The sequence below is a fragment of the Marmota monax genome, unplaced genomic scaffold (assembly GCF_021218885.2).
Source record: "Marmota monax isolate L192 unplaced genomic scaffold, Marmota_monax_Labrador192_F-V1.1 WCK01_AAM20220418_F8-fsc00056, whole genome shotgun sequence".
NCBI lineage: Eukaryota > Metazoa > Chordata > Mammalia > Rodentia > Sciuridae > Marmota > Marmota monax.
The window spans coordinates 3,353,369-3,380,969 of NW_026695212.1; the positions used below are offsets into that span (position 1 = coordinate 3,353,369).

Genomic DNA, 27,601 nt, shown 5'->3' on the forward strand with positions numbered 1-27,601 from the left:
GTCTGACGGTCGCGGAGCTGATTGGTCTCTCGTGGTCATGCACTTCTCCCGGGTTTTCCCGAGTTGTTTGGGTTCAGGTGGAGAAAAGCGAGCGTGGCCAGGATGAGTGAGCACTTGCGGGAACTGCGGGGACCTCTGCTCCCGCCCAAGGACCCGGTGGAGGAGGAGGATGACTATCTAAAGGAAGATGTGGAGGAGGATGAAGACTCCGTGTTCGTGGACGCCGAGGAGCTCTGCAGTGGAGGCGTCAAGGCTGGCAGCCTCCCTGGGCGCATCGAAGGTTGGGAAGAACCCTGCCCCGGCGGGGTGGGTTGGGAGGAATCAAGGAAGTGTTTCCTTCTGACTCTGTACCGAACTAGGTGCCCTGTCGCTGCCCACAGTCTTAGTTTGGGATGGCTTAACTTCTTTATTCCTACTTAGTGATAATATCTCTCAGCAATGCTGTGTGTTAAACTTGAACTTAACGTGTCATCTCATTTAATGTTAGTAGTTATGTGAGGTGGTTGTATAGTTAAGAAAATAGGGATGTAAAGCCTGAATTGCCACCAACATCAGGACTTTTAATTAGAATGTCCAGAATGAAACACGTGGTTATTCTTTAGCTACTTAGGGGAAAATATACAAGGAACATCCCAGCATATTCTGAATATGTTTAACTTGTGTTAATAACCTTGTGATTTTTGTTGACTTTTTTTTTTTTGCCGTTTTCTGTGCTGGATTATACCTGTTGTGTCTATGTAGTGACTGGTATTTAAGATTATTTTGATGTGTAGAACCATTGTTGTCCAGTAGAAATTTCTGAGATGTTGGCCAGTCTAATAACTACTAGCTACATGTGGCGATTTAGAACTTGAAATGCTAGTGCTACTGAGGAGCTGAATTTTAAGTTTGATATAAACTATAAATTTAAATAGCTACATGTAGGTAAGCAATTAAGATTTAGACAGGAAAAATTCAAGTGTATGTGGATGGTTTAGTAATTTATTCTGAAGTATTATCAACTGGTTACTATGTTCAAACTGAGGTGTTTGGTGCTGGCATGTTCCTCAGAGGTAAAATGATGAGGTAACTATCTTAGTAGAGCTCACCCTCTAGTGAATTAAATAGGGATTCTTTGATCACAGAAGAAATATATTACTTAGTATTTAAAGGAACATTAAATAGTGCTTTGAGAGTTTATATTCATAAGATTCAGGCAGGGCTTTCCAGAAGAAGTGACAGTTAAGCTGAGATCTGTAGTAGATGTAATAATCAGTAGGGAGAACATTTAAGGCAAATGGAATAACTTGTGCAAAGGCCCTGTGGTGCACCAAGGGATTTTTTTAATATGCTGATAAAGAATGCTGCATAAAGACTGCTATTGGCAGATGTCAGAGTACGCATGTTCCTGTCACTGGTATGGTCAATTAGTCACTCACCTACCTCAGTGGCAGGAGGGTAGAGACGCAGAATCAACAACAGATTCCGGGAGCTGGTGAGAAAACTGGCTGGTGACAAACCTCAGTCGACGTATTTTTGTAATGTACACAAATGTTATAGGGTTCGAGTGGGTGTGCCCGTCAATAATACATAAGCAAGATGATATCCATAAGCCGATCATCTTCTGCCTAATGTAACCGCACTGTGAGGAAACTCTAAATATTGCTGTCTTGGTGGAAAGCAATTTGGAAGGGTCTTTGTCCCTAAGGGAAGGGGCTTACTGAGTCAGGGATTTCATGTCCTGAAGCCCCTGATTCTCGGGTTTTCTGGCCCGATAGTTTGGCAATGCTAACCACACGTGCTGAGGATGTGGTTTCACCCCATCCTGCAAGTGTTCCTGTCAGGCCTGGATGAACGTGGATTCTTCAAGCACTCGGAGCCTCATAGCTGCTTGCTGCAACTGAAAGTTATTCCAACATCAGAGTAGCAAGGAGAAGACTGTTCTAGAAAGGAAACATCAGACACTTGTCATGCATATACTGTGCTTATCTTTTGGAATACAAAGATGTATGAAGCTTGTAGTGTAGTAAAGGAAGGCAGATAAGCAGATAGGCAGGACTAATTGCTGTAGGTATGTTAGGAGCACTTAAGCACCCTCTACATCACCCTGTAGGTCATGTATCTGTATGGGTTGCTGTGGAGGGATAAAAAAGAGTGGTGGGTTTGTTAAAATATCAGGGAAGAGGCTTTTAAATCTCCTAAATTAACTTCTTTCCCCTTTAGTTTTAATTCCTGATGAAAATACTCAAGAGGAATGTAAGGTGTTTGGACGTTTTCCAATAACTGGTGCATGGTGGCGAGTGAAGGTCCAGGTGAAGCCTATGGGATCGAAGAGCTATCAAGTCCAAGGATTTCCGTCATACTTTTTACAGTCTGATATGTCACCACCAAATCAAAAAAATATCTGTTCCCTCTTTCTTAAAGAGTGTGATTTCTCCTCTGATGACATACAAAAATTTTTAGCATGGGTAAACAGTGTATCAAGCTATAAAGACCTCAACTTTGAAAATATCAGAGAAACATTAAAAACTTTCTACAAGGCAGAAGCAAGGAAAAATCAAAAGAAACCTGCACAGAATGAACAGGAGGAGTTACCTGGTGGTGAGATAAGCATTCCTTTGGACAATAAAAGTAAGTATAATTTGATCATGAGTTTTAGTGTAATTGAGAGACTGAATGACTGGAGTGTTTGAAATAGTACCACTGTCACATCTTGGCTTAGTAAGGATTGAGCATCTCAAATCTGAAAATTTGAAATGCTCCAAAAATCTGAAACTTTTTGAGCACCAACCTGACAGTGCCAGTGACACTTTCTGATAATTTATTATACTCAAACTTCGTTTCATGCACAAAATTACTAAAAGTATTATATAAGATTATCTTCAGGCTATATGTGTAGGGTGAGTAGGAAAAATAGGTGGATTTCATGTTTTGACTTGAATTCCATCCCCAGATGTCTCATGTACTTGCAAATATTCCAAATTCTGAAAATATACAAAATCCAAAACACTTCTCCCAAGCATTTCAGATAAGACATCCTACACTTGGATTCCTTTTTAAAATCAGTTTAATGGAAATGTGTTTGGTTGGTTTTGGAGGATGTCATGGGCAGCTCAAGTTGTGTAATATGAAGGGACTGCATGAAATTATCCTTAAGGTCCTTTCCCAGTTCCTTTCTGGCTCTAAAATTATAATTCATTCTCTCTCTCTCTTTCTGACTTTTGAGTTCTCAGAGACTATCTTGAGTCCTTAAGAAAAAGTTGTTAATTATTCTTTTTTAAGAAGGCAGAAGAGAAAAGCAAGGCTATGAGTAAAGCATTTTGAGAAGATTCCAGTTCAAAATGATTTAAATTTGGTTTGTTACCTGGATATTCAGATATGCGGAATATTGCTTTTCTTAGTTTTACTGAATTTTGTGTTACATCAATAAATGACTTTAAGGACAAAGCAATCATAATTGCAGTTGAAAAACCAATAATAAAGGTAATGTGTCAATTATTTTTATGCTTAGCTTTAAATTTATCTTTTTGTAACTGAGTCAGAATTTTTCTTTTTATATAATCATACGTTCTTTAACTTTTATGAGTGTATTATAATTATACGTATTAGTGGGGTTCATTTGCTCCAGTTCATTCCACAGTACTTGGCCCTCCCCTCCCTGCTTCCTGCCCTCTGTTCCTCTTCAATTTTTCTTCTGATCTTCCTTCTATTTATTTACATGCTTATTTTTTTCATTAGTGAATTAAAATCAAAGTGGGATTCGTGATGGTATAGTCATACATGCACATAGCATAATTTGGTTGATTTTGTATTCTAGTTCTTCCACTTTTCCTGCCTCCACTTTGGTTCCCTACTTGAGTCAAAATTTTATTCTGATTTTATTGCAAGTGAAGGGAAACAAAAGGCTTAAGAAGTAGTTATCTATGCATTTAAAGAACATAGATTTTGGTGTTGAATACATTGAAAACCTTCTTAATATAAAAATGATTGCTATAATATAAATTTTCATACTAGTTAAAGTACATTTATTAATTTCTCTTTGATTTAGATTTCTTGAACTTGTTGTGCTAAATGAGAAAGTCCTTCAAGTTAGTCATTCTCTGGGCTCATTTGAATGTTTTAATTTCTTCTTTTGTCATATCTTGTAGTTCCATTTATGTATGTAATGACAGCTTTGCAGTTTCCAAAAGTAATGGAATTCCTTCCAGTTCTTCTGCCTCGACACTTTAAGCGGCTCATAAACTCAGGTTCTAAGGAGGTATTGGAAAACATTGAAGAGATTTTAAGTATACATCCATGGAAGCTGGGATTTAATAAAGTAAGTAGGAAATTTGTTCAACATTGTGTGATCTTATATATAAAGCAGAATTTTTCAAATTTGACAGTTTTTGCCTTTCAATGGAAAATATTTTATATGGATCCCAGTGTTGACTTTTCTTTTGGAGTGTAACAAACTTCTTATGCCTGTTGCTCTTTTGCACCTATGAAATCGGTAAATTTATAAATGAAAACCAAAATAACAAAATGCATGACATTCAGATTCTTGGCATTCATTTAATCATATCATTTAATTTAATCTGACAAATCTTTCTTGTAACAAAATTGCCATTTGCATAGATCTCATTGAAAACAAAAATTCTTATGAATTTGGCAATTCCATTCTGCTATGCAGTGTAATTTTTCACTATCCAATAGGAACAACATAAAATTTTCATTATTTTATGATTCATCATGATATCATTTGATTTTCTTTTTGGTGAGGTACCAGGGATTAAACTCAGGGACACTCAACCACTGAGCCACATCCCCAGCCCTATTTTGTATTTTATTTAGAGACAGGGTTTCACTGAGTTGTTTAGTACCTCACTGTTGCTGAGGCTGGCTTTGAGCTCACCATCCTCCTGCCTCAGCCTACCAGGCTGCTGGAATTATAGGCGAGTGCCACCGCTCCCTGCTCATTTGATTTTTAATTGGCATGATAATGTCATTTAGAAATTAATTCACTTCTGTTCCTATTATTAGAGGCTAAGAGTGGAAAAGTGGTACTCTGAGGCTCCATGGTGGTGAAACCAAATGCTGTACTTAAATTTTGGTACTACTTGGTTATAAAGTGGTTTTGTAAATGAAAATACAATTGAAGAATTCTCTTAAGAATTCGTGGACTCTCAAAAATGTTTTCAGACTCCTAGCTTGAGAAATAATTGGAAAAATGAATTCATCCTTTAAATCTTGTGACTATAAATTCAGTAGGCTTTGAAAGATAAGATTCTGAAACATCAAATAATCATTACATGTTTATTTAGTGGAGAATGGAGACAAAGCTCTTGAGTTGTAAGAGCCAGATAATATTTTACCTTTATTTTGAACCCCCATCTTTGTAAATATAAGATATTAAGAGAGATCTAAAATTTATGACTGTCCACATTTCAAGAATTAAATATATACAGAGTTACTACTAAAAGTGTACATTGTGTTAGGTAGATACAATTTAGCAAACATGTACTGAGACCTTACCAGTGAAGAACAGAGATATGATCAGACTCTCACCCTATCTGGGCTCACCATCTTCATGGTGAGGAATAGAACTTGAGTTTTTCTTTGGAGTCAGTTGACAGAGCTTCAAACTAGGGCCAGCCTGCTTTCCTCCTTCTCTGTGTCCTTTCCCTCTGCCACTTCTTTAAAGAAATTGTTTTTAGAAAGGATTAGCTGTCAGTTACTTGATTTTTTTTTTTTTTTTACTTTCTGGACTAAGTGGAACTCTGTGTTAGAAGCTGTGAGAGCCCCAGATTCTTTCCCTAGAGTGGGCATTAAATGATTACTGTTTCTTATCCTGGCATGGGAACAGGGCTGCACCCTATTGACGTTCAACTGAGAGATGCCACACTTGGGGACACCAGGTGATATTGAGGCAAAAATTATCTGGTGGTGACAGATTATTCAGTTAGGGAAGAGGCCTCTCCTTTTTCCTGGTCAGTATCTGGAAGTCTTGTCTTCTGCCCGTCTCTGTTCTTAGAGAAGAGTCATATGTGGGAAGTTGAGGCCTGGCTCCTGAGGTCTGGGATTCAAGTGGGATAAGGAGGTCTGAATTCCTGCCACTCCACGGTGTTCATTTCCTAGGTGGCCATTTAAACTACAATCTGGGTGGCCTAAACATAGAAACTTATTCTCTCATGGTTGTGAAGATTTCTAAGTCTGGGCTCTGATGGTGATAGGGTTGGTTTCTCCTGAGGCCTCTCTCCTTGATTTGTAGATGGTCTTTCCTCCCAGTGTCTTCACGTGATCTTACTTCTGTGCCCATGTGTGTCCCCATCTCTTCTTCTAAGCACACCAGTCATATAGGATGAGGGTCCACTCTAATGGCCCCATTTATGAGGTTATGATCTCATTTAACCTTAATTACTTCTTTGAAGGCCCAGTCTCTAAATCCAATCACACTATGAGATACTAGGGGTTAGGACTTCATTGTATGGCCTTTATGGGGACACAATTCAGCCAGCGAAAGATATAGAGAGCTCAGGAGGGATGTCTCCATGAAAACAATGGAGCTGATAGCTGACCCACTGATCTTGGTGGATCTTGGGAAGAGAGTTCTGTGCCTCTTCTACAATTTTTTGGCAGAATTGTTGGTGGACACATAGGAAATTAAGCCAAAAAAAAAAAAGAAGGTAGACATTCACTTCATGATATATCAAAGTCTTACCAAAATAAACACATTACTTGATTATGAATCCTATTAATATAAACTAATAAACTAGATTGATTAAGAAAATTTATCCTATAGAGCCAGGCACAGTGGTGCACATCTGTCATCCCAGTAGCTCAGGAGGCGGAGGCAAGTTCAAGGCCAGTCTCAGCAACTCAGTAAGGCCCTAGGCATCCTAGCAAGATGCATGGAGGTGATCATGAGAGAGAGAGAGAGAGCGCATGAGAGCGAGCTCTTCCTTAGAGAAACTCTTTCCATAGCAGGGAGTTAATGATAAATATCTAAAATATTGTTTTTAAATTCAAGGAATAAGATAAATATTACTTAGAAATGTAGAGATAAATTCTGGGAGGAAAAACAAAGAGTCGATGGTGATTCCTTTAGAAGGCCTAGGAAAGAGTAAGCCAGGGGATTCCTATTTTTCATAATAAGCCTTGGAGTATTATTTGACTTTTAAAAATGATGTGTTTATTTCTTGGATAAAATATAATTTTAACTTAAAAATTATGTAGGTCTCCAACCACAGAACAATTAAAAAATTAGTGGTATGTTAAGTATGTAGTTTGTCCTCAAAATTTAGTTGAAATATATAATTCTGGGACTTAAAAAATTGTTAGCAAGTAATATAATTCTTACTGGAATTCTAATCTCATAATTATTTACAATTTCTGTAAAAGAAATTTGACCTTCATTTCCTCAAAGATAACCTACAGAGAGCTGAAGCTTTTGCGATGTGAAGCCAGTTGGGTGGCTTTTTGTCAGTGCCCGTCCCTTCTGCAGTTGATGACTAACTTGGAGAAGGATGCCTTGGTCATCTACTCTAAGCTGAAGCAGATCTGTAGAGAACTTGGCCACACATGCATTGAAGAGGACAACTTGACTTCAGAATTGTCAGGGCACATGAGTTTTCATGATGTTTGGCAATCTCTGAAGTTTTTGAAGGACATTGGTATGGTGACATGTGAGAAGGGCTGGATCTTTCTTTATGACCTTTACCAGGCCGAGAAAGGCATTGCCTCGTCAATAAGTGACCTGATGAAGAGACCTCCATGGCATATACAGGTCGATGTCAAGAAGGTCCTGGCGTCTATTCATACCCCCAAACCCGAGGATTCAGGAAGTGATGATGAAGAAAGTAAACCCAATGAAACAGGGTTAGAAAATTCTAAGGGCATTGTGGACCCAGGGGATAGTGACAACCTTACTTGGGATAATGGTGACAATGAAACTAATGCAGAAGTAAATGAAGTCCAGCTGGATCAGGATCAGATGGCTGCCTTGGAAATGATTTGCTCCAATGCTGTGACAATCATCAGTGGGAAAGGTGGCTGTGGGAAGACCACAATTGTTAGCCGCCTTTTTAAGCATATAGAGAAGCTGGAAGAAAGAGAAGTAAAAAAAGCTTGTGAAGATTTTGAACAAGACCAGGATGTCCCAGAAGAATGGAGTACCTTCTTTGAGCAGAGTCATATGGGGGCAGACAAGGCCATAGAAGTTCTGCTCACAGCACCTACAGGGAAGGCAACTGGCTTACTGAGACAGAAAACTGGGCTTCCTGCTTATACTCTTTGCCAGGTAAAATCTGTGGCATTTTTTTTTGTATAGATAAAACCTTTGCCATAAAGATACAGTTATTTCTTACTTAAAACAGTAAGTACAGTGTTTCTCAGAGATGGGTTTTGACCAAGTTTCTTATTACACATCAACTTTGATCGACTGGTAGTATCTTGCTATCTGTTTGGATATTGAGATAATATTTCTGAAGCCATGTTTAGGTTCAAGAGGGAGAGCAAGTACACAGGAGGAGCTCTGGAGTGATAATTATTGCATTTATTTATCATCCTTGAATTAGGGTTACCAGACATAGCAGATATTAATATGAATATTTTTTTAATATATGTATACACCAAATGTTGCATGGACATACTTAAAACTAAAGGTGAATTGGTGTGGTGGTGGTAATGGTGGTTTTTAAAATGAGGAGGTCATTTATTGTATATTATGTAGTTCATATTTAACTGGACATCCTGTATTTAATTTGGCATTCCCAGCTTGGGCTAGTATGTAGGGATACCTGGCTACAGAGCTCTTGGAGTGATCAGAGTGCTTATGGAGGGGGTGTGTATTGAGATGGTTGTACTAGAAGTACAGTGGAAAGTGTCAGGCATTTCTAAGATCACTAGTTGGATCTAACAGTCAAAAGAAAGGAAACGATTAGAGGTAATTTCAAATGTTTTGCTGTGAGATAAGACCACTGAGAGAATGAGGGTTTTGTTCAACAGAATTGATGCATTTGAATGAGAAATATGAAGGCTTTCTTTAATAAACTTGCACATTCTAGTTTTAATAGAAAAATTAAATAAGACATGATGAAATACCATATAAAAATATGCATATTGCATATATCCACAACCTTGAAATGGAAATATTTTCTGGCATTAACCAAAATGTTTAATGTTCTCTAGTTGCAATTTGACAATTTTTTTCCTCATTTATATTATAAAAATACTAGTATCACTCCGGTAGTAAAGTAGCATCCTTAGGTGAATTGGTGTGGTGGCGGTAATGGTGGTTTTTAAAATGAGGAGGTCAGAAGTTTTGAACACTTGAAAGAAAAAAAGGAGTAATTTTACAATTAGGTTAAGAAGGCAGCTTTTTATTTCCAGAACAAGAGAAGAGAAGGGTTTGAGGGATTGATTGGAATATCTCAGGAGGTCCAGAAGTTTAATTTGGGAATGAAAAAGAACAGGAAGCTTTCTCTGGTTCAGTGTCAACTAGAGAAGTATAATATTTTGGAATAAAACTATGTTTGAAGATTATTAAATTAAATACACTCCTTGCTGTGAAGCAATTTTTTGAACTGTTTAATCCTTTTGTTTTTAGATTATTTGATTTATCTTTTTTTGTGTATTCATCCCTCTAACTTCTCTGTTCTCTATTTCTTTATCCCTTTCCTTGTCTTTCTTTACTCCTGCTTCATATGTAAGGGTTTTGTTTTAAAATCATTTAATTTTTATTAACCTGACTTTAGATATGCCATACTTTGCTTATAGGTCAATTATAGCTTCTATTTTTGGGACAAAAAGCAGTCGGAGGAAAAGAAATTGCCATGGAAGTTTTCTTCAGTTAGAGTTCTGGTTGTGGATGAAGGGAGTTTGGTGTCTGTAGGCATCTTCAAGTCGGTTTTAAAATTATTGTGTGAGCACTCTAAACTTTCTAAGCTTATCATCCTTGGTAAGTTACAATATTGATGGAATTCTAATGTTTAGTTGAAAGCACTGCGGTCAGCATATTGTTCCCCTCGTTCCATTGTACCATTTCCTAGGGTGGGAAGCCATCTTCAGTGTCCTCTTCAAGGTGGCACTGAGTTAAGTCTGACCACTCTTAATCACCTTGGGTAGGACTTTGTTTTGATCAAGATACTAGCAGGTAATGATGAAAGAAAACACCTAAATGATGGCTATTAGAATAGTAAAAGTGCCAGAGAGTCAAAAGAAATTAGACTGTGAATTATTTGAAAAGAGTAAAATATCTGAATTATAGACCACTTAAAAGAAATTTTATGATTTGAAGCTAATTAGAATGTGCCAGCCTCTAAAGTCCTCTAATTCTGTTGAGGTTCAGTTAGATTCTAATAAGTAGTAATCTGTGGACTATATGATTTAATGCAGGAAAAAAAAAAAACAAATCACAATCTGAGAATCAAATTGTATATAAATATTATTTTTTAGGTCTTTGAAGATGTTTTATAAACAGCTGATTGTATTAATGGCTGAAGAATTCTTCTTATTTCTACTCAGTACATATATTTCTTATTTTTTGGGTTTGTGTTTTGTTTATTTCAAGCAAAGAGAATTTTTTAACAGTGAAATCTGTTGTCATTAGATTTGTGGAACTTGTCTGTTATCAAATGCTTATTTATTTTATATTTTATGCATTTAGGTAATTGAGACCATAGATTCTTCCAAGTTCAATAAGACATTGAGCAAGACTGAGTAAATGACAAATTACTCGTTTTTTAAAGTTTTTTTTTTAACATGTGGGTTAAAATGTATATTCCTCTACAGTTTGCCCATGGTTACAGATTTGAAAGAAGTTCAGTTCATATTTTGTTACCTTATGGTGTATTCATCTTTTTAAAAAATCTTTTACTGTTTAATTTGAATGTTGTTTTTTTATATTTTTAAAATATTTACTGTTCTTAAATAATTTTGACTATAGATTTTTGGGGCTTTTTTCTCTAAATTATAGCAAGTCCATGTTTATAGTATATATATCAATGGGGAAAAATCAAAATAATTTCTGAAGTTTTAGATGCCAGTTACTAAAACCCACAGTGTCTTTCTTCCCCCCCCTTTTAGGTGATGTTAGACAGTTACCTAGTATTGAACCTGGTAATCTGCTGAAAGATCTTTTTGAGACTCTTAAATCAAGAAAGTGTGCAATTGAGCTGAAGACAAACCATAGAGCAGAATCTCAGTTAATTGTGGACAATGCTACACGGTATAATATAATGAAAATTTTTTATTTCTTTCCTATGAGATTAGAAATAGAAAGTAAAATAGGAATAATAATAATAATTATTGTGTGTGTGTGTGTGTGTATATATATATGTATATATATACCCACACACATGTGTATATACACATAGATAAGGTTTATGATAGAATTGGTTTACTAAAAGGTATAATAAATGTATTAAATCATTTAACTCAAAAGCTTATTTGAGTATATATACACATGTGTATGTGTGTATATATACACACATATATGTGAACATATATATTAACTTTTGAGTTAAATGATTTATTAATACAACGTATTTACTGTACCTTTTAGCAAACCTATTTAATCTTAGAATATATACCTTTTGCTCACAGAAAAACAAAGTTAATATTCTTAATGCTGATCCAGCATTAATTATTATTGAAATTTAAGAATGGATATGTTTTGCTGATTTAAAATGCATGTGCATTTGGCTTTCTGTATCTGTGAGTTCCACATCTGTGGATTCCACCAACCATGAATTGAAAATATTTTTTTAAAAATCACATCTGTACTGAATATGAATAGACATTTTATCATTATTCCCTGAACGATATAATAACTACTTACATCTCATTTACAATGTAGTAGGTAATATAACTTAATCAGGAGATTATTTAAAATATGTGAGAGGATATGTGTAGGTTATATGCATATACTCTGCAGTTTTATATAAGGGACTGAGCATCCATGGATTTTGGTAACCATGGGGGTCCTAGAACAAATCCCTGGCAATTACATCTGAATTTAAGTTGCATTAAGCTTAGAGACTGGAACAAGGAGATCAGAGACTTGGCAATAATGAGTTCACTCATATTCAGAGGAGAATTGGGGAAAATTTTTCCTTTAATTTTTGTGGGGGGAAGTCTAACGTATAAAAATTAAATTTGGTATTTGCTCCCAAGTGAATCCTGCTGGCACCCACAGCATATTACTCCTCTTAAAGTAGGACAGAATCCTTTATTTCCCTTAGACTTTGCATAGACCTTTGGAGTGAGCCTCTGTGCACTCAGCATTTGCTTTCTTCATGATCTATGTATCAGAAGAATCATGATTATTACTATTTCATGACATTTATTTTAATATTAAAATGTATAGATGTAAAGGGACCTTGAAATACCAAGAAACTGTTTTATTCATTGGACCACAAGTTAACTTTATAATTGACAGGAGTAGGGTCGGTGATATGGATTTGTATGGAGACATTAAGAAAAATAATGACGTTAGATGTATAATATTCTTTTCCTATAACTCTTTTGCTTCTACCTGAGGAGCACTTTCTTTTTGTACTGGGGATTGAACCCAGGGGCACTCAACCACTGAGCCACAAATCCAGCCCTTTTTATATTGTATTTAGAGACAGGTCTCACTAAGTTTCTTAGGGCCTCACTAAGTTGCTAAGGCTGGCTTTGAACTCACAATCTTCCTGCCTTAGCCTCCCAAGCCACGGGGAAGGGCACCTCATTTGTGCTAGATGATTGGTCATTTTAAAGTTCCCAAACTTGGAGGAATCTAAACCACATCACATTCCTTAAGAAGTTAATTTACCTGAAACTCAGGAATTCTTCTTAGTAACCCTTTCAGTATCAATTGGTCCAAGCTGTGCTCCTGTTATATATATATGAATGAAATGCTACTAAGAATATAAGAATATATATATATATATATATATATATATATATGTTGTAGTTAGACACAATGCCTTTATTTTATTTATTTTTATGTGGTGCTGAGGATCGAACCTAGCACCTCACACATGCTAGGCGAGCACTCTACCGCTGAGCCACAACCCCAGCCCTCATCATTTCATCTTAATCACCATCCCCTACTATTTATTTACTGTGGAGGATTCCTGTGTTCTGCCAGGGAAATGCTTCTAAGAATAGAAGTATGCTACATGTCCTGGGTCAGATTTAAAACAAAATCAACAATGATTCCTAGGAGCCCCCAGAATTACATATCATTCCCTTTCCTTTCTTCCCTTTCAACTCATTTGGCAAAGATTGAAGATGACACAGAAGGGCACCCCCACCTCAGGTAGCCAGGGTGCCATGTGGTCTGTTCCCAGAGTTAATTAGTCTTCTTCTGAAGGACCAAGGAGAGGCTCTGTTATGACAAGGCCCATGTACCTTACTGTGTTTTTCTGATATGATTCGATAATCTTGAAAATACAAGAATGAGGGAAGAATGAGGAGGGAATGCACCAAACAAATGTGGATATGTGACCCAAATGGGAAAATTGAAACATATATACAAAACACAGATGAAAGGAGAAGAGTATGGTAGAAAGTAGGGAAAAGGCCTCAGCTAGTCCAAATTAAGTTAAATGGAAATGGATATGGAACCACTGTGACTCAGATTTGCCTTCCAGTTCCCCTGCTGGCTACTTCTGTGATGTGGGACCACTGTCCAGATTCGACTAAGCTTGCTATTGCTGCTTACCTATGAAATGAGGGTAATACCTACCTTGTATGGTTCTTGTGGATCTGGAGATAAGTAGGTCAGGTTTTCAGTGGTGCATAATATATCCTCTGATAGTTTTGTGTGAGTCTTATAACTTATTATGGGTGGCTGGCATGGTAGTACCCGCCTGCAATCCCAGTGGCTCAGGAGGCTGAGGCAGGAGGATCGTGAGTTCAAAGCCAGCCTTAGCAACTTAGGAAGACCCTAAGTAACTTAGCAAGACCCTGTCTCTAAATAAAAAATGAAATGGCAGGGGATGTTGCTGAATGGTTTAAGCACCCTTGGGTTCAATTGCTGGTATACCCTGGTATTTAAAAAAAAAAAAGAAGCGGGGTGGGGAATGGCATGCTAAATGTATCACCTTAACTTTATGGTCTTCCAATTCTATTAGAAAACTTATTTACTATTTATAATGCATATCTGGGTGGCATTTTCTCTCTGTTTATTATCTTTAGTAGATATTAATTATTATAAGTCTGATCATATATGAAGACGTTTTTAGATGATAACATTCTTGGTTTATGTATTTTATCTTTATTCAAGAATCTCAAAACGTGAATTTCCAAGATTTGATGCAGAATTAAATATCTCTGATAACCCTCCAATCCCCATCTCAGTTCAAGATAAGACATTTATCTTTGTCAGACTCCCAGAAGAGAATGCCAGTTCTCAGTTATCTCAAAGTGATCGTCATTCCTGTAAGTATAAGCTTCTATGTCACAGAGTTATGTATTTCATTTTTATAATTTATTTAAGCAACTAGTTATAATTTTATTTGATGATAAACATAAATATTGCCAGTCAGAATGGGGCACTGAAAATAAATAAATGAATTTACTAATTTTTACACCCTACAAGTGTGTAAAGAAGTAAGCTCTTGACATACTATAGGAGTGAATAAACACTTGTTGAGTGAACAAATAGTTAGAGATGATTTTATTTAAAATAGAGCAAAGCTGCCATAACCCAGTTATTTTGGGAGAAAGCAAGTTTTAGTTAATGAAGTTTTTCTTCAAATTGAAAAGCACATACTTTTACTTTGAGTGTGTTTGTGAAGTAAGAGTTATGGTTGTTAAACTGTTGTCACGTTGAGTCCCTAACATTCTGCTTTACAAATTGGATAAGCATTGCTTCTAATTGTGGATGCTAGGATGCAACATGACAGGGTTGAGAGGAGCATGGGATGGGGAACATTCTCCTAGAGACATAGGACCCATGGCATGTCACTTAGCCATGTGTAAAGTGGGAGTGAGAGTGACGTTGCCTATGGAGCTGGGAGCGGAGCCGTTGATGCTGATTTTCTATCTTAATTAAATACTTCTGCTGGAAAATTAGTCTCTTCTTTAAGAAAGTTGGGTAAATGTTTTCTTCAGAGAGGCATTATAGTACCTTTTCATTAATAATTGTGTTATTGAGTAAATTATACCTATTACTGCAAAGTATACAAAAACCTGAGACCAGATTCATAGTGGGCTAGAATTTCAAAGATGCTAAAATGTACATCTTAGAATCAATGAAATATAGTGTACCTACTGATGTACTGGATGTAGAGAGAGTGAAAAAAGCAGACAGCGAAACAGCACAATCCTGTATGTGCTAATGAAAATAAAATGTTGAGAGACTTTTGGAGATTTCTGCTCTGGCAGGCTAAGGTTTGGCTCAGGCTAAGCTTAAGTTTGGCCATTTTCTAAAAATAATCCTCCCTTTATCTGAGAAATTAAGGGTTCAATGAGCAACTAACTTAGCCTTTCTAGAGCAGGTGATCACAATGCCTGGGCTTTTTAATTCCCCCATGATTCTTTTCCTACTAGTGAATTGCACAAAGCCTAGAATGTTCCTACATAAATTTTTGGTTACCTTCTGTCCCATGAGAAAAGTTTGCCTTTTTGTACCATTGCTGAGACTGAAGGAAGCCTGTTTGTCAGTGTTCCATGTGAAAGGAGAAATTTTAAGTGGATGTCATTGTGGTCAGTCATCTGAGTTCTAAAGAGGAAGGGCAGGCTGTCGCCCCACTCTCCATTTGAATGGTTATGTCCACGAGCTTTCGTTTCCACATTCATAATACATACATAGTGAGTGGTCAAACTATTTAATATCTGGTAGTCAGCACAAGCTCCATTGGAATGGTTTCTGCTGTGCCAGGGCTAATGTTTTAGGGACTGAATCATAGAGAGGTCTAGTGGGAAGGAAGGAAAGGTTGGGGGATATTGTGGTGTTAGGGGAGTGTCCATTTCCAGCCAATGCGGAAACATCTCAATATCATACACTGGTATGGGCCAGTTAGATATTGCTTTGAATATAATGTCTATCTCATATGAGTATATTAAGATAACATTTAAAGCATCTAAATTCTCAAATTTTCTTTCTAACCACTAGTACCACAGGGACTTCAAACAGAAAATTTTATATTACTAATTCTGTTACACATATTGTATTCTTGCTAATTTCTTAAGTTCAGCATTCACAAATTATCAGTAAATATATAGTGAGCTTATTATAATTAGGAGCCATCCTGGCCATTGGTTGATCTCTCTGTTGAGGGTGGAAAGTCTGGAACCCTGTTCTCAATTCTCTTTCCTGTTGCTCTGGCTGTTGTGAGGAATGAGACAGGTATTCCCATGGTGAGCTTGTGTTCCATTTGGGGAGATATTTTTCTAGGCCCCTTAGTGGGAATTCTGATTTAATTTGTCCATAGAAACAGTGTTATGATTTGGTAATTTTCTGTGTTAATTTCTTTCTTTTTCATTAACAGATTTATATTCTGCAGTTAGAAGTTTACTGGAAGAAAATGACTTTAAAAGCGCAGAAACATCACAATTTATTGCATTTAGAAGGTAAAACATTTACAGTACTTTAATGTTTTTCATCTAGCTTTTGAATTAATAACTTATTAATGTAAACCTCATTTGAATGGGGGAGACTCTTGTAATTCATCACTGTTAATTCTCATTTTTACTTCAGAATATTTCTTTGTTAGACTAGTCAGAGGTCACTTTCTAAACCTGGCTCTTTCTACCAAATATTATATTTAGACATTCCCAGAAAAGCTAAGTGGAACAAAAGTTTATGTGAGAATATAAAATTGTAAAATACTTTTGCTGGAGAAAGTCCTGGAAACTTCTTATAGAATCCGGTATGTCAAAATTGTTGATAACACAGATGATCATATAATAGACACCGGTAAGGTGACCCTTGCATTTTCCTGTGTTTCAGGCAGGACTGTAACCTCATCAATGACTGCTGTTGCAAGCACTACACGGGCCACCTCATCAAGTGAGCATCTCCAAGAACTGACAGTCCTCCCTTGAGTCCCTGTTCTTTTGTTTGCTGTAGCCAAGTATACTTTTTTTCCTCGTCCTCATTTGTGAAATATAATGATTTCTTCAGTTAAATATACATTCATAGGAATTGACATGTATGGTAGTGAGTGTATTAAGAAGAAAAATAAGGAATGAAATTTTCCTTATGGTTTCAAGTTTGGCAACCTTCAGCTCTTCCGAGATGAGAATGGGGAGTCATGGAGAATTTCTAGTGCTTCCAAGAACCTGAGCAACCTGGTGCCTCTGGAGAGTGCTTTTATAAATGGCCAGCAGAGAACTAGGAGTGCAGAAGGGCCCTCTGTTTTTACATAGGGAAAATTAATTCATTTTTCTTGCATTTACCAACACCTACTCATTACTCAGTGTAGAGATCCTAGGGCCATTTAAGGCACAGGAGCTCCTGTCTGCTGAGGAAAGACGCACACACACACAAAAAAACTGTGTAAGGTAGCCTAACAATGGGTTAAAAACAAAGGGTTGGACCCTTTGGGTCCCTGTAACTATTATCTTGGAAGGTAATTTCACCTTTTCATGTATATAAATGAAGACTCTTTACATAGAATTTCCTTTACCAAGCTGGAATAAGAATAAATGAGATAATAAACCTAAAACACTTACCACAGTAACTGGCATATAACCAATATTTATTCAATTTGCTGCTATTATTCTAATAGATGGTCATAATTATTTTTATAGAAATATGTATAAGTGATCTAAAACCTGAAATAGGGTTGTAATAGGTAGTAAAAGGAGAGGAGAGAATTATTTTTAAAGACAGAATCAATAAGTTTTTTAGTAAATTTTAAAAATAGGAGGGGAAAGAGCATCTAAGCTAAAATTACTAACTTGAAAAAATTGGCTAGGAAATGGCATTGAGTTTGAGGTGATATAGTGGGCACATATAAATTATCACATGATAATTGTGAAAATCTGATTTTCTTGTTGACCTTTGGAGAATGGAAGCAATATAAAGAAAGTGTGGAAATTATTTTGATAATTGAATCAGTTCTAAGTAGGAGCTACTGTTTAAACAAAATAAAATTGTAATTTTCTAAGCTTTGATTATATATTATCATTTTCCAACCCAGAGACCATCAGAAGAGACTCATATTTGGAGTTGGTGATAAAATTTGTTGTACCAGGAATGCATACCTCTCGGAATTACTTTCTAGAGATACCTTCGGAAGTCAGCCTGATAATGATCTAGAAGCCAGTGGAGAAGGCTTTTGTGGGACTCCTCGTGGTTTTGCCAAGAATAAGCATGACTTTGAAAGTGATATTCGCCTGTGCAATGGAGAAGTATTTTTCATAACTGGAGTAAGTGTCAGAAAAATAATACCTTTTTACCAATTAGAACTATAGTTTTTTAAAAAAAATCTTTGTTTTATTATTTATATGTGATGCTGAGGATCGAACCCAGGGCCTTGCATGTGCTAGGCGAGCACTCTATCGCTGAGCCCCAGCCCCAGCCACAAGAACTATAGTTTTCATTGTCCTATAATTGAAATGTCTTGTCTAGTTTTAGTAGCAGAATAATGCTGGAATAATTGAGAATAGTTGAGTTGGAAAGGGTTTCATTTTATATTTTTCCAGAAGACTTTGTAAGGACCAAGACAAAACTGAAAGTGAGACACTTAGATTTTGCAAAGCATCATGTCCTTGGCTGGCAGCTTAAATATAGAAACTATAGAAAGCTCACCAAGGGGACTGGGGATATAGCTCAGTTGGTAGAGTGCTTGCCTCATGTGCACAAAGGAAAAAAAAAAAAAAAGCTCGCCAAATTTGTTCTCATTGTAATGACTTCTTCTAAACTTGTATTTTTAAAAAGCTGTGAGGAAAAATACTTTGAGAACTTTCAAGACTGAAAATTTCTATTTGTGTTTGTTAAAATATTTGAGTGAGGATATATTCAATTAGGTATACATTTTAAGTCCTTTGAAAAAAAGAATCCGGGGTGCTGGGGATTGAACCCAGGGCCTTGTGCATGCTCACTAAGCACATGCTCTAACACTGAGCTCCACTCCCAGGCCCAAGCCTCTTGAAATTCGTAACTGTAATGAATGTACATTCTACTTTTAAGGTGCTTATATTTTCTGTTCAACCCGAAGAGGATATCTTTACTGTGTGCGTATTTGAAGACATACAAAGTAATTCTTTATTTTGGTTGCAGGATAAAACTGATGTAACTTTTGGAATGAGAAGGTATTTGACTATTAATAACATGGCTGGCTTGGAAGTAACAGTGGATTTTAAGAAACTAATGAAATATTGTAACATAAGACATGCATGGGCAAGAACTATTCATACTTTTCAGGTAAGAGTGGATTCTTACAAAACTATTTAAATCGAGAACCAAGTCATTGAGAGCCATTCTTTGTTTTCTTTTTAATTTTATTTGCTTTTATTTTTATTTTTATTATTTTAGCAAGGTTGGGGATTAAAGCCAGAGCCTTGTACATGCTGAGTACTCTTGCTACCAATGAGCTACATGGGGTCTCCCTTCCCTCCTACACTCTTCATGTGGCTTGGTGTGGCCTCTGCTGCTCTTGTCTTCATTCAGAATTTTATATTTTGTTCATTGTGGATGTTTTCTGCCTTATTTTTGATTTCAAAAAATCTTACTAGATTTATTTTGTTTTGTGTTCCATATTTATGTTGATTTTTAATGCACTTTTGTAAATCATTAATTTTATTTTTTTCCACGTACTTGTAACCACCATTCTTTATTTATAGTGTCTGGTTTTTAAACTTTTGTTATATTTTTAAGCAATTTGATGTTTGCTGTCAGAGGGGTGTGTGTGTGTGTGTGTGTGTGTGTGTGTATGTGCATGTGTATATTCAAATACATATGTACATTTTTTATTTCCATTATTAAAGGATATTTTAGGTATCCATTCTTTGTCATTATAGGTAACATTAGAATAATACTTTTATACCTAAAGTCCATGCAGTCATCTCTAAGTCTTTGATTAGGGAAACTTTGTCACTGCATGCCATTTTTTTTTTAACATTTTACATTTTTTTAAAAAATATTTTTTTAGTTGTCAATGGACCTTTATTTTATTTATTGATACGTGGTGCCGAGACTTGAACCCAGTTCCTCGTACATGCTAGGAAAGCACTGTGCCACTGAGCCCCGGACCCAGCCTCTGCATGCCATCTTTGAAGCTTGTTATTGGGTTTCCACAAGACACTTGTGGACCTGTGAGATCCAAACACAGCAGCATGTATAGCAAATGTGAGTTCTTAGGTCATGAATAACATGAGTCCGAGAGATGGGTTCATACAAGTGCTTTGACCAACAGAGGGTGCATGATGCGTGAAAGAGTTGTGTGGACTCATCTGTCTTCCCGATTTGTGAGCTTTCTGAACCCATCTGCAGTGCTAAGTCTTCATTCCTTGTTATTGCCTCTCAGGGGTCCGAGGAGAACACAGTGGTCTATGTGGTGGGGAAGGCAGGCCGCCAACACTGGCAGCACGTCTACACTGCAGTGACCAGGGGCCGCTGCAGAGTGTACGTCATTGCAGAAGAGTCTCAGCTCCAGAATGCAATCAGGAAAAACAGCGTTCCCAGGAAAACTCGTTTAAAACATTTCTTGCAAAACAAGCTCTCCACTAGCCAGGCCTCTGTGGCAGACCTTCCATCCCAGTTGAAGAACTCTGGAGACAGTGGACGTCCCAGCACACCACCTTCAACATCACCCCTCCCTACAGTCTCATCCAGGACAATCACAACCGATGTCGCCAGGAGCAAGTCCTCTGTAGCTGAAGATGGGACATTTGCGTGGGATGGAGAATGGCAGCTGTCATCATTTGATGAAGTGGGTGCAGATGAGGATCTATCACAATTGCGAGGGTCCAAGAGAACCTGTGGTACAAATGACTCCGAAAGTCCAAAAAAAGTTCTCATGGTAGGAGTGGCTGTCAAATGTGCTCATATTTTATTTCATTTACTAATGACTCTGTATTTCTGTTAGCTTTGCATTGTGGTGTCAGATTTAAACACAGCTGCTTTCTCATCTTTGTCAAAATTCCCCTCTTCTGCTCCTAATTGGTCCTTCCTACTCATGCATGAGGCCTCCACTCTATGTAGCCTTAATTAATGGGAGGTGATATTCTGGAAAAAAATTACTGTTACTCGACACCTTTTTTCCCAACGTCTTCCTTGTCAATTTTTCTCTCTCTTCCCCACCCCTGCTTTGCAGGCCATAATCTGACTTTATCTCACCACCTCTGTTGAAATGGCTTATTCTGGTCTTCAGGCCCTTATTTCAGGTCTTATTCTTCTTGACTTTCCTTTTGACACATTATAGTTTTAACTCCTGCTGTGTCTCCTTCCCCTGATTACAGGGGTACCTTATACAACATCCCCCTTACCTCAATGTCCCCCCACCCCCCACCTCATTTCCTCACCCCTTATTTCCTGTACCTATGGTATATTCCCAAGGCTCAGTTTTTTTTTTTTTTTTTATCTTTGGGAACACACCACATTCTCACCACTAGAGCCAGCCCCTTTGCACTGGTGTCTCATTCAGTGAAACTTCAACTGTCTATTTCTTCCCAAGTACTGGGAACTCAAAGATAAGCAGGTGACAATTCTCCCTCTTTCACTGATTGCCTATGGTGGAGACAGACAGCTAGGTAAGTGACTTGGTGATTCACTGATTGCTCTGACACCAGGGAGCAGTTAATGAACCTGTTCCCTAATCTGTTTCTTTGTTCCTAGAGATTGAATTTTCTGGAACCACAGCCTAACATCTTACTCTGTCTTCCATTTTCTCCATTTCAATCACCAGTCTCCTCGTGATACAGCTTAATATCTTGGAGTCACCTCAGACTCACCTTGCCTTCACTCTACCTCCAGGGAGTTAGCTTTATTGCAAAATATCTTTCTCAGGGATTTCTTCCATTCCTTCTAGTCTGTCCTATTTTAGGTCCTTATCTTATCTTGGGTGATTTGTGACCTTGCTACCCTCCTCTGCCTGTTCCCATTCTGCTAATCCACTCCCCACCCTGTGATCACATTATTAGGCTTCTGGGTGCCTAGCTCATTTCTTTGTTCAAAAGCCTTCAGTGACTTCTTGTGCCTGCAGTATAAACTCTCAAATGTTTGGCTTGACCTTTGAAACCTCTCTTGGTTTCATTCCAGCTTTTCCAGCATCATTTCATTTCCCACTATTCTTTTTTTGGCTTTAGTCAAGCTAGTGTCTAAACTGATTAAAACAAATCAGACTTTTTCTTCTCTCTTCCTTTTGGCTCTTGCGTTCTAGAGATGGACACTTTACAACTTGCTGACTAGATATAAAGGGTATGAGGAAAAATAATCCAGAATGGTCCCTGGATATCTGGTTGAAACAATTTGGGGAGTTGGCTGTGCTATTTCCTGAAATGAGAAAGACATGAATAGAACCTGTTTGGGGAAATGTGGGTCTCCTGTGGCAGGCTATGTTTAAGATGCCAGTTAGACACGTGGGATTATAAATTACTTCCAAGCATAGTTCCAACAGGAGCTTAAGAATTGCTTAATGTGCAGCAGCAGACTTAGTAGGATGAGTGTGTCATCTTCCAAAGTTAAGGGGCCACTAGGAGCTCAGAGAAGAAAGTGTTCATGTAACCTCTTGTCCCAGACTGAGTTCTGAAGGGGTAATAGTCATGTCCTCTGTTCCCCAGATAGGGGACATTTCACTCTTGTCTGAAAGAGTCTGCCTGACAAAGGACTCAGCCCTTGAAGGGTCAGTTATAATATAGAACAGCATGGCTTGAGCACAGGGTGCAAATGAGAGTTGAGGCTGAGGTCACAGGAAGATTCAGGAAGGACAGACAAAGGGTCTCCTACAGGGATTATCCATTCTTCTGATTGTAGCAAGAACAGTGCTCCGTGAATTGAAGTTTAGGAAGATGACTTTGATTATGGTTTCGTGGATGGTGTTAGGGAGAGACTAGGAGACAAGTTCCTAGCATAAAGAGTATTTCAGTAGCCTGGGAAAAATGATTAGCTTGAAGTCAACTAGCAATGGGAATGGGGAGGAGATGCTAAGGGACAGAGCTGATGAGACCTAATCTATATATCTGCCTTGGGGTGAGGATGACTCTTAGACTTCCGGTCTGAGTATGCAGGTGAATCCAGGTACTATAAATCAGGGTCATGAGAACGGGCAGAGGGGCAGCTTCGGTCAGAAAACTAAAATGGACATAACCCACCCTATTTTGGCAATATTAGAATCCCTGCCGATTCATAGTTTCATTTTATACCCAAGATCAACTGTTTAATCTGGAATTTCTATCTCAGGAAACATCTTGTTCTGAAAGTAAACTTGCCATCACTTGCAAAGCCCCTCAGCCCCGCTTTTGTGGTACTAGAAGTTGAACCAGGGGCCTCTCCCATGCGAGGCAAGCGCTTTGCCTCTGAGCTCCATCCCCAGCCCTTTTAAAAATTTTGTGTTGAGACATGATCTTGTCAAGAGTCCCTAGCTGGCCTTGTACTTGGGATCTCCTGCCTCAGCCTTCTAAGTAGTTGGATTTACAGCTGTGCACCACCACACCTGGCAAAGATTTGTCATTTGTCAATACAATGACAAGGGCTGCCCACAAACTCTTTCTTCACAGTCCTTCATAAGAATCACACCTGCATTTAAATCCTACCAGGATAGTCTTGCTTTGCTTAACTACAAGGATAAGTTTTTGAGAAATGGGTCACTAGATGATTTCCTTGTGCAGTGTCACAGTGTACATAAACCAGCCTGCATGGTGTAGGTCAGTCACTTGATGTGGCCCTTTGATGCAGTCAAGAGGCACAAAAAGAGCTGGGCATGATGAGAATGCTCAGGAGACTGAGGCAGGAGGATCACAAGTTCAAAGCCAGCCTCAGCAATTTAGCAAGGTCCTAAGTAAATTAGTGAGACCCTGTCTCAAAGTAAAACATAAAAAATAGTACTAGGGATATCGCTCAGTGATTAAGTGCTTCTGGGTTCAATCCCTGGAGGGAGACAGGGAGGGAGGGAGGGAAGAAGGAAGGAAGGAAGGAGAGAGATACAAAGCAAGAGGTGGTTAAGACTGTTGCTGGCATGATATGGCATCCCATTGTATAGTAAACTTTTAGTTTTACTAAAAATTTTTACTAAAGTAGTACTTAACAACTTTTAGTAAGTAGAGTGCACTTTAATAACAATAAAAACTAGTAAATACATAAACTGGTAACACAGTTATTATCAAGTATTATATAGTCTACATGGTTATATGTGCTATACTTTTATAGGACTGGCAGTATAGAAGGTTCATTTACACTAGTATCCCACAAATACAGGGATAATATATTGCAATAGGCAATGGGAATTCTTCAACTCATTATAATCTTATGAGACCACCTTCTTATATAGAGTTTTCTGTTGGCTAAAATATCATTATGGGGTGCATAGCAGTACTAATGTCTAATGTCTGAGCCCCTCTCAGATGAAAGCTTTAATGCTTCTTAATGGATTTATAGTTTTGGGTTTTGAAAAAAGTCCTAAAAGAAATTTTAACTTGATATTTTGCCTGTCTCCGTTCCCCAAAAATGAAATGTACCTTTAGGTAAAAGCATCTCAGTAAATATTGCTAAAATTTATCAGAAGCAGTGATTTCCAGATTTTTTTTTAAAAAATCACATATTAACATAAAAAATAAAGGAGGCATAGTCATATAATTTTTTAAAATAATTTTTAAAAATTTGTTTTAATTAGTTATGTATGATATATTAGTCTTGAATAAAGAATAGTCCCTGTGTTAGTCAAGAATTATTAGGAGACACATACATGTAGTATGTGTATTTATTTGTGTATATATACATATATTAAGTATTGCATACTTAATAGACTAAAATGTAGTCTAAATAAATTGTGTGTGTGTGTGTGTGTGTGTGTGTGTATCTGCCTGCATATCTCTCAGAGTGGAATTTATCTCAAGGAATTGACTTATGTTATTAAGGAGACAGGCAGGTCTCAAATTTGCAGACTTAGATTTTGATCATGCTACACCTTGAGTCTGAAAGCTGATGCAATCCCCTTTTCCTTGGGGGAGGACAGTCTTTTTTCTGTTAAGACCTACAACTCATTGAACCAGGCCCACCCACATTATAGAGGATAATCTGCTTTACTGGAAGTTAGATAATTTCAGTATTACTCTCATCCAAAATATAATCTTCATAGAAACATCTAGAATAATATCTGACCAGATATCTTGGTACTTTGGTTTTAGACAAGTTGACATAAAATTAACCATCACAGTGCTCTAAAATGAACTATTCAGTATCATAAAGGATGAATTCTGTTTACTTTGCTCGTTTTCCTCTGGTGGTGAAATGTCTTGACCATCCTGGCCCACTGACTGGCTCTTGGTAATTAGCAGTTATATGAAGAATATGACCATAGCATTGCAGTGTTCCATCTTAACTGCATGCAGATCTGTCTTCTTGGACACACAACCTGGGCATTTGTACAGGGTTGTGCACTTGGAGACATACACATTTTTAATGCTCAGTCATAGTCATATTAAAATTCTTCATGTTTGAACAGGGGCTTTCATTTTAATTTTTTACTTTCATCCAAATTATATGTCAAGCCCTGTCCATACTTTTAGGAGGTAGACGTGTAGTCATTTCTACATAAAGACCTAGAGCTGGGTGCTGGCAATAACACGGTGAGCACAAACATACATGACTCTCCCAGGAGCGACAGATAATGGTTCTGGTCGTTCAAGTCTCCCCAGCGTTGGGAGATATGTATTATTTTTTCTTCAGGAGCAGTGAAGGGGAATAGAAGCACATAGGACAGACTAACTACATTTTTATAAAACTTGTTTTTATTGTTGTTCTAACAGGTGGAAGAATCATCTCCACAAGTATCTTCTAGACTTCAGAATTTGAGACTAAACTATTTAATCCCCAAGCAACTTTTCAAACCCACGGACAATCCAGAAACTTAACTTTCCCTGGGATTGCTCAGAATAATTACCTTTCTTTGTTTCAAGACAAATATGTACATTTTACCTTCAAAGTTTCAAGATAAAAGAGCATGCCTATAACTGGAATTTTGCTTGAAGATGTTTGTGTTAGCAGATGTTTAAAATCCACTTGATCAAAGAAAACTAATGATTCAGCATCTATCATCATGAGAACTGGTAATCATGGACAAAAACAAGGGGAAAAGATACTATATGTTTTAAAAAAAAACCCTGTATTTTAAAACATGATTTGTTTTCTAGAATAATTCCTTATGAACTGCCACGATCATTGCTGGTTGCCTTTGCCAACAGTTGAAGCTGCGGCAAAGAACTGTGATTGTATCTGTTGGTGTCACTGACACACAGTCAGGACATCAGGTCTTCGGCAATGTGGTCCTTCACTCGCTGTTGCTCACTCCATCACTGCTGCTTGGGCCTAGCACACCTGGGACTTTTCCTGGAAATGCCTTCTGAGTTAGGAACACGTTGTTCTAAATATATCTCATGTTAGGAAATTTCTTTTGGAGCAATTTGATTTAAAAACATTTTATTGTTAAATGATACTATGGTTTGAATGTGTTCCCCAAACTTCATGTGTTGGAAACTTGATCCCCAGTGCAACAGTATTGGGGGGTGGGGCCTAGGTCACCAGTAGGTTAGTGATTGTGGGAATGGGCTCCTGATGAAAGGTACGTCCAGCCCTGTCTTGCGTGCTGGAGTGGTTCTCTTGTCCTTCTGCCTTGTACCATGAGATGACAAAGCAAGAACACCCTTGTCAGATTCATTACCTTAATGCAGGCACACCTAGCTTTATCCACTCTGCTTTACTGACCTTCTCAAACACTGTGTTATTTACAAGTTGAAGTTCTGTGGCACCCCTGTGTGGAGCAAATATATTGGCATTATTTTTCCAACAGCTCAGATGATCCAATTTTTAGCAATAAAGTATTTTTTTTAAATTGTGTATGTTGTTTGATATAAAGTTATTGTATACTTACTGGACTAAATGTAGTCTAAGGAAATTTTATATGAATGGAATAAAAAAAAATCATGTGACTTTTTTTGCAATACTCTATTGCAGTGCACTGAAATCAAATCCACAATATCACTGAGACTACTGTGATGAACTTCCCAGCCTCCAGAACTGTGAGAAATAAATGTATTTTTTAAAATAAATTACCCAGTCTGTGGTATTCATTTATAGCAACACAAAATAGTCTAAGACAAATGTAAAAAAAAAAGTAAAGAGGAAAGATGTACTTGTTATCCCAGTTTTCAAAATATCTTTGTTGCAATCCAAACATTTGAAATGTTCTATGTAGTAACTTTTAGTTTTGTAACTTTAAGTATATTCACAGAATTGTGCAACTTTCATCACAATTTTAGAACATTTTCATATCCTCAAAAAACATGACATGCCCTTAGCCAAGAGCCACTAAACCACTCCATCCCTAGGCGACCATTCATCTAGTTGTCTTTATGGGTTTGCCTGTTTGGGACAGTTCCTATGAATGGAATCATAATAAGTGGTCCTTTGTTAGCAACTTCTTTGACTAGCTGTTCTGGTTTAGACATGGTGTCCCCCAAAAGCTCATGTGTGAGACAATGCAAGAAG

General features: G+C 37.4%; 1 protein-coding gene across 1 annotated transcript; it reads left to right on the forward strand.

The window, feature by feature from the left end:
• On the forward strand, positions 1 to 27,162 carry Helb (DNA helicase B). Its single transcript, XM_046430653.2, has 13 exons — positions 1 to 280; positions 2,203 to 2,610; positions 4,128 to 4,297; positions 7,385 to 8,257; positions 9,736 to 9,916; positions 11,044 to 11,185; positions 14,234 to 14,388; positions 16,443 to 16,524; positions 16,904 to 16,963; positions 18,099 to 18,327; positions 19,181 to 19,324; positions 20,427 to 20,921; positions 25,864 to 27,162. The coding sequence occupies exons 1-13, from the start codon at positions 103 to 105 to the stop codon at positions 25,966 to 25,968; spliced, it is 3,222 nt and encodes a 1,073-aa protein (XP_046286609.2). The 5' UTR covers positions 1 to 102; the 3' UTR covers positions 25,969 to 27,162.
• Positions 27,163 to 27,601: the final 439 nt, after the last annotated feature.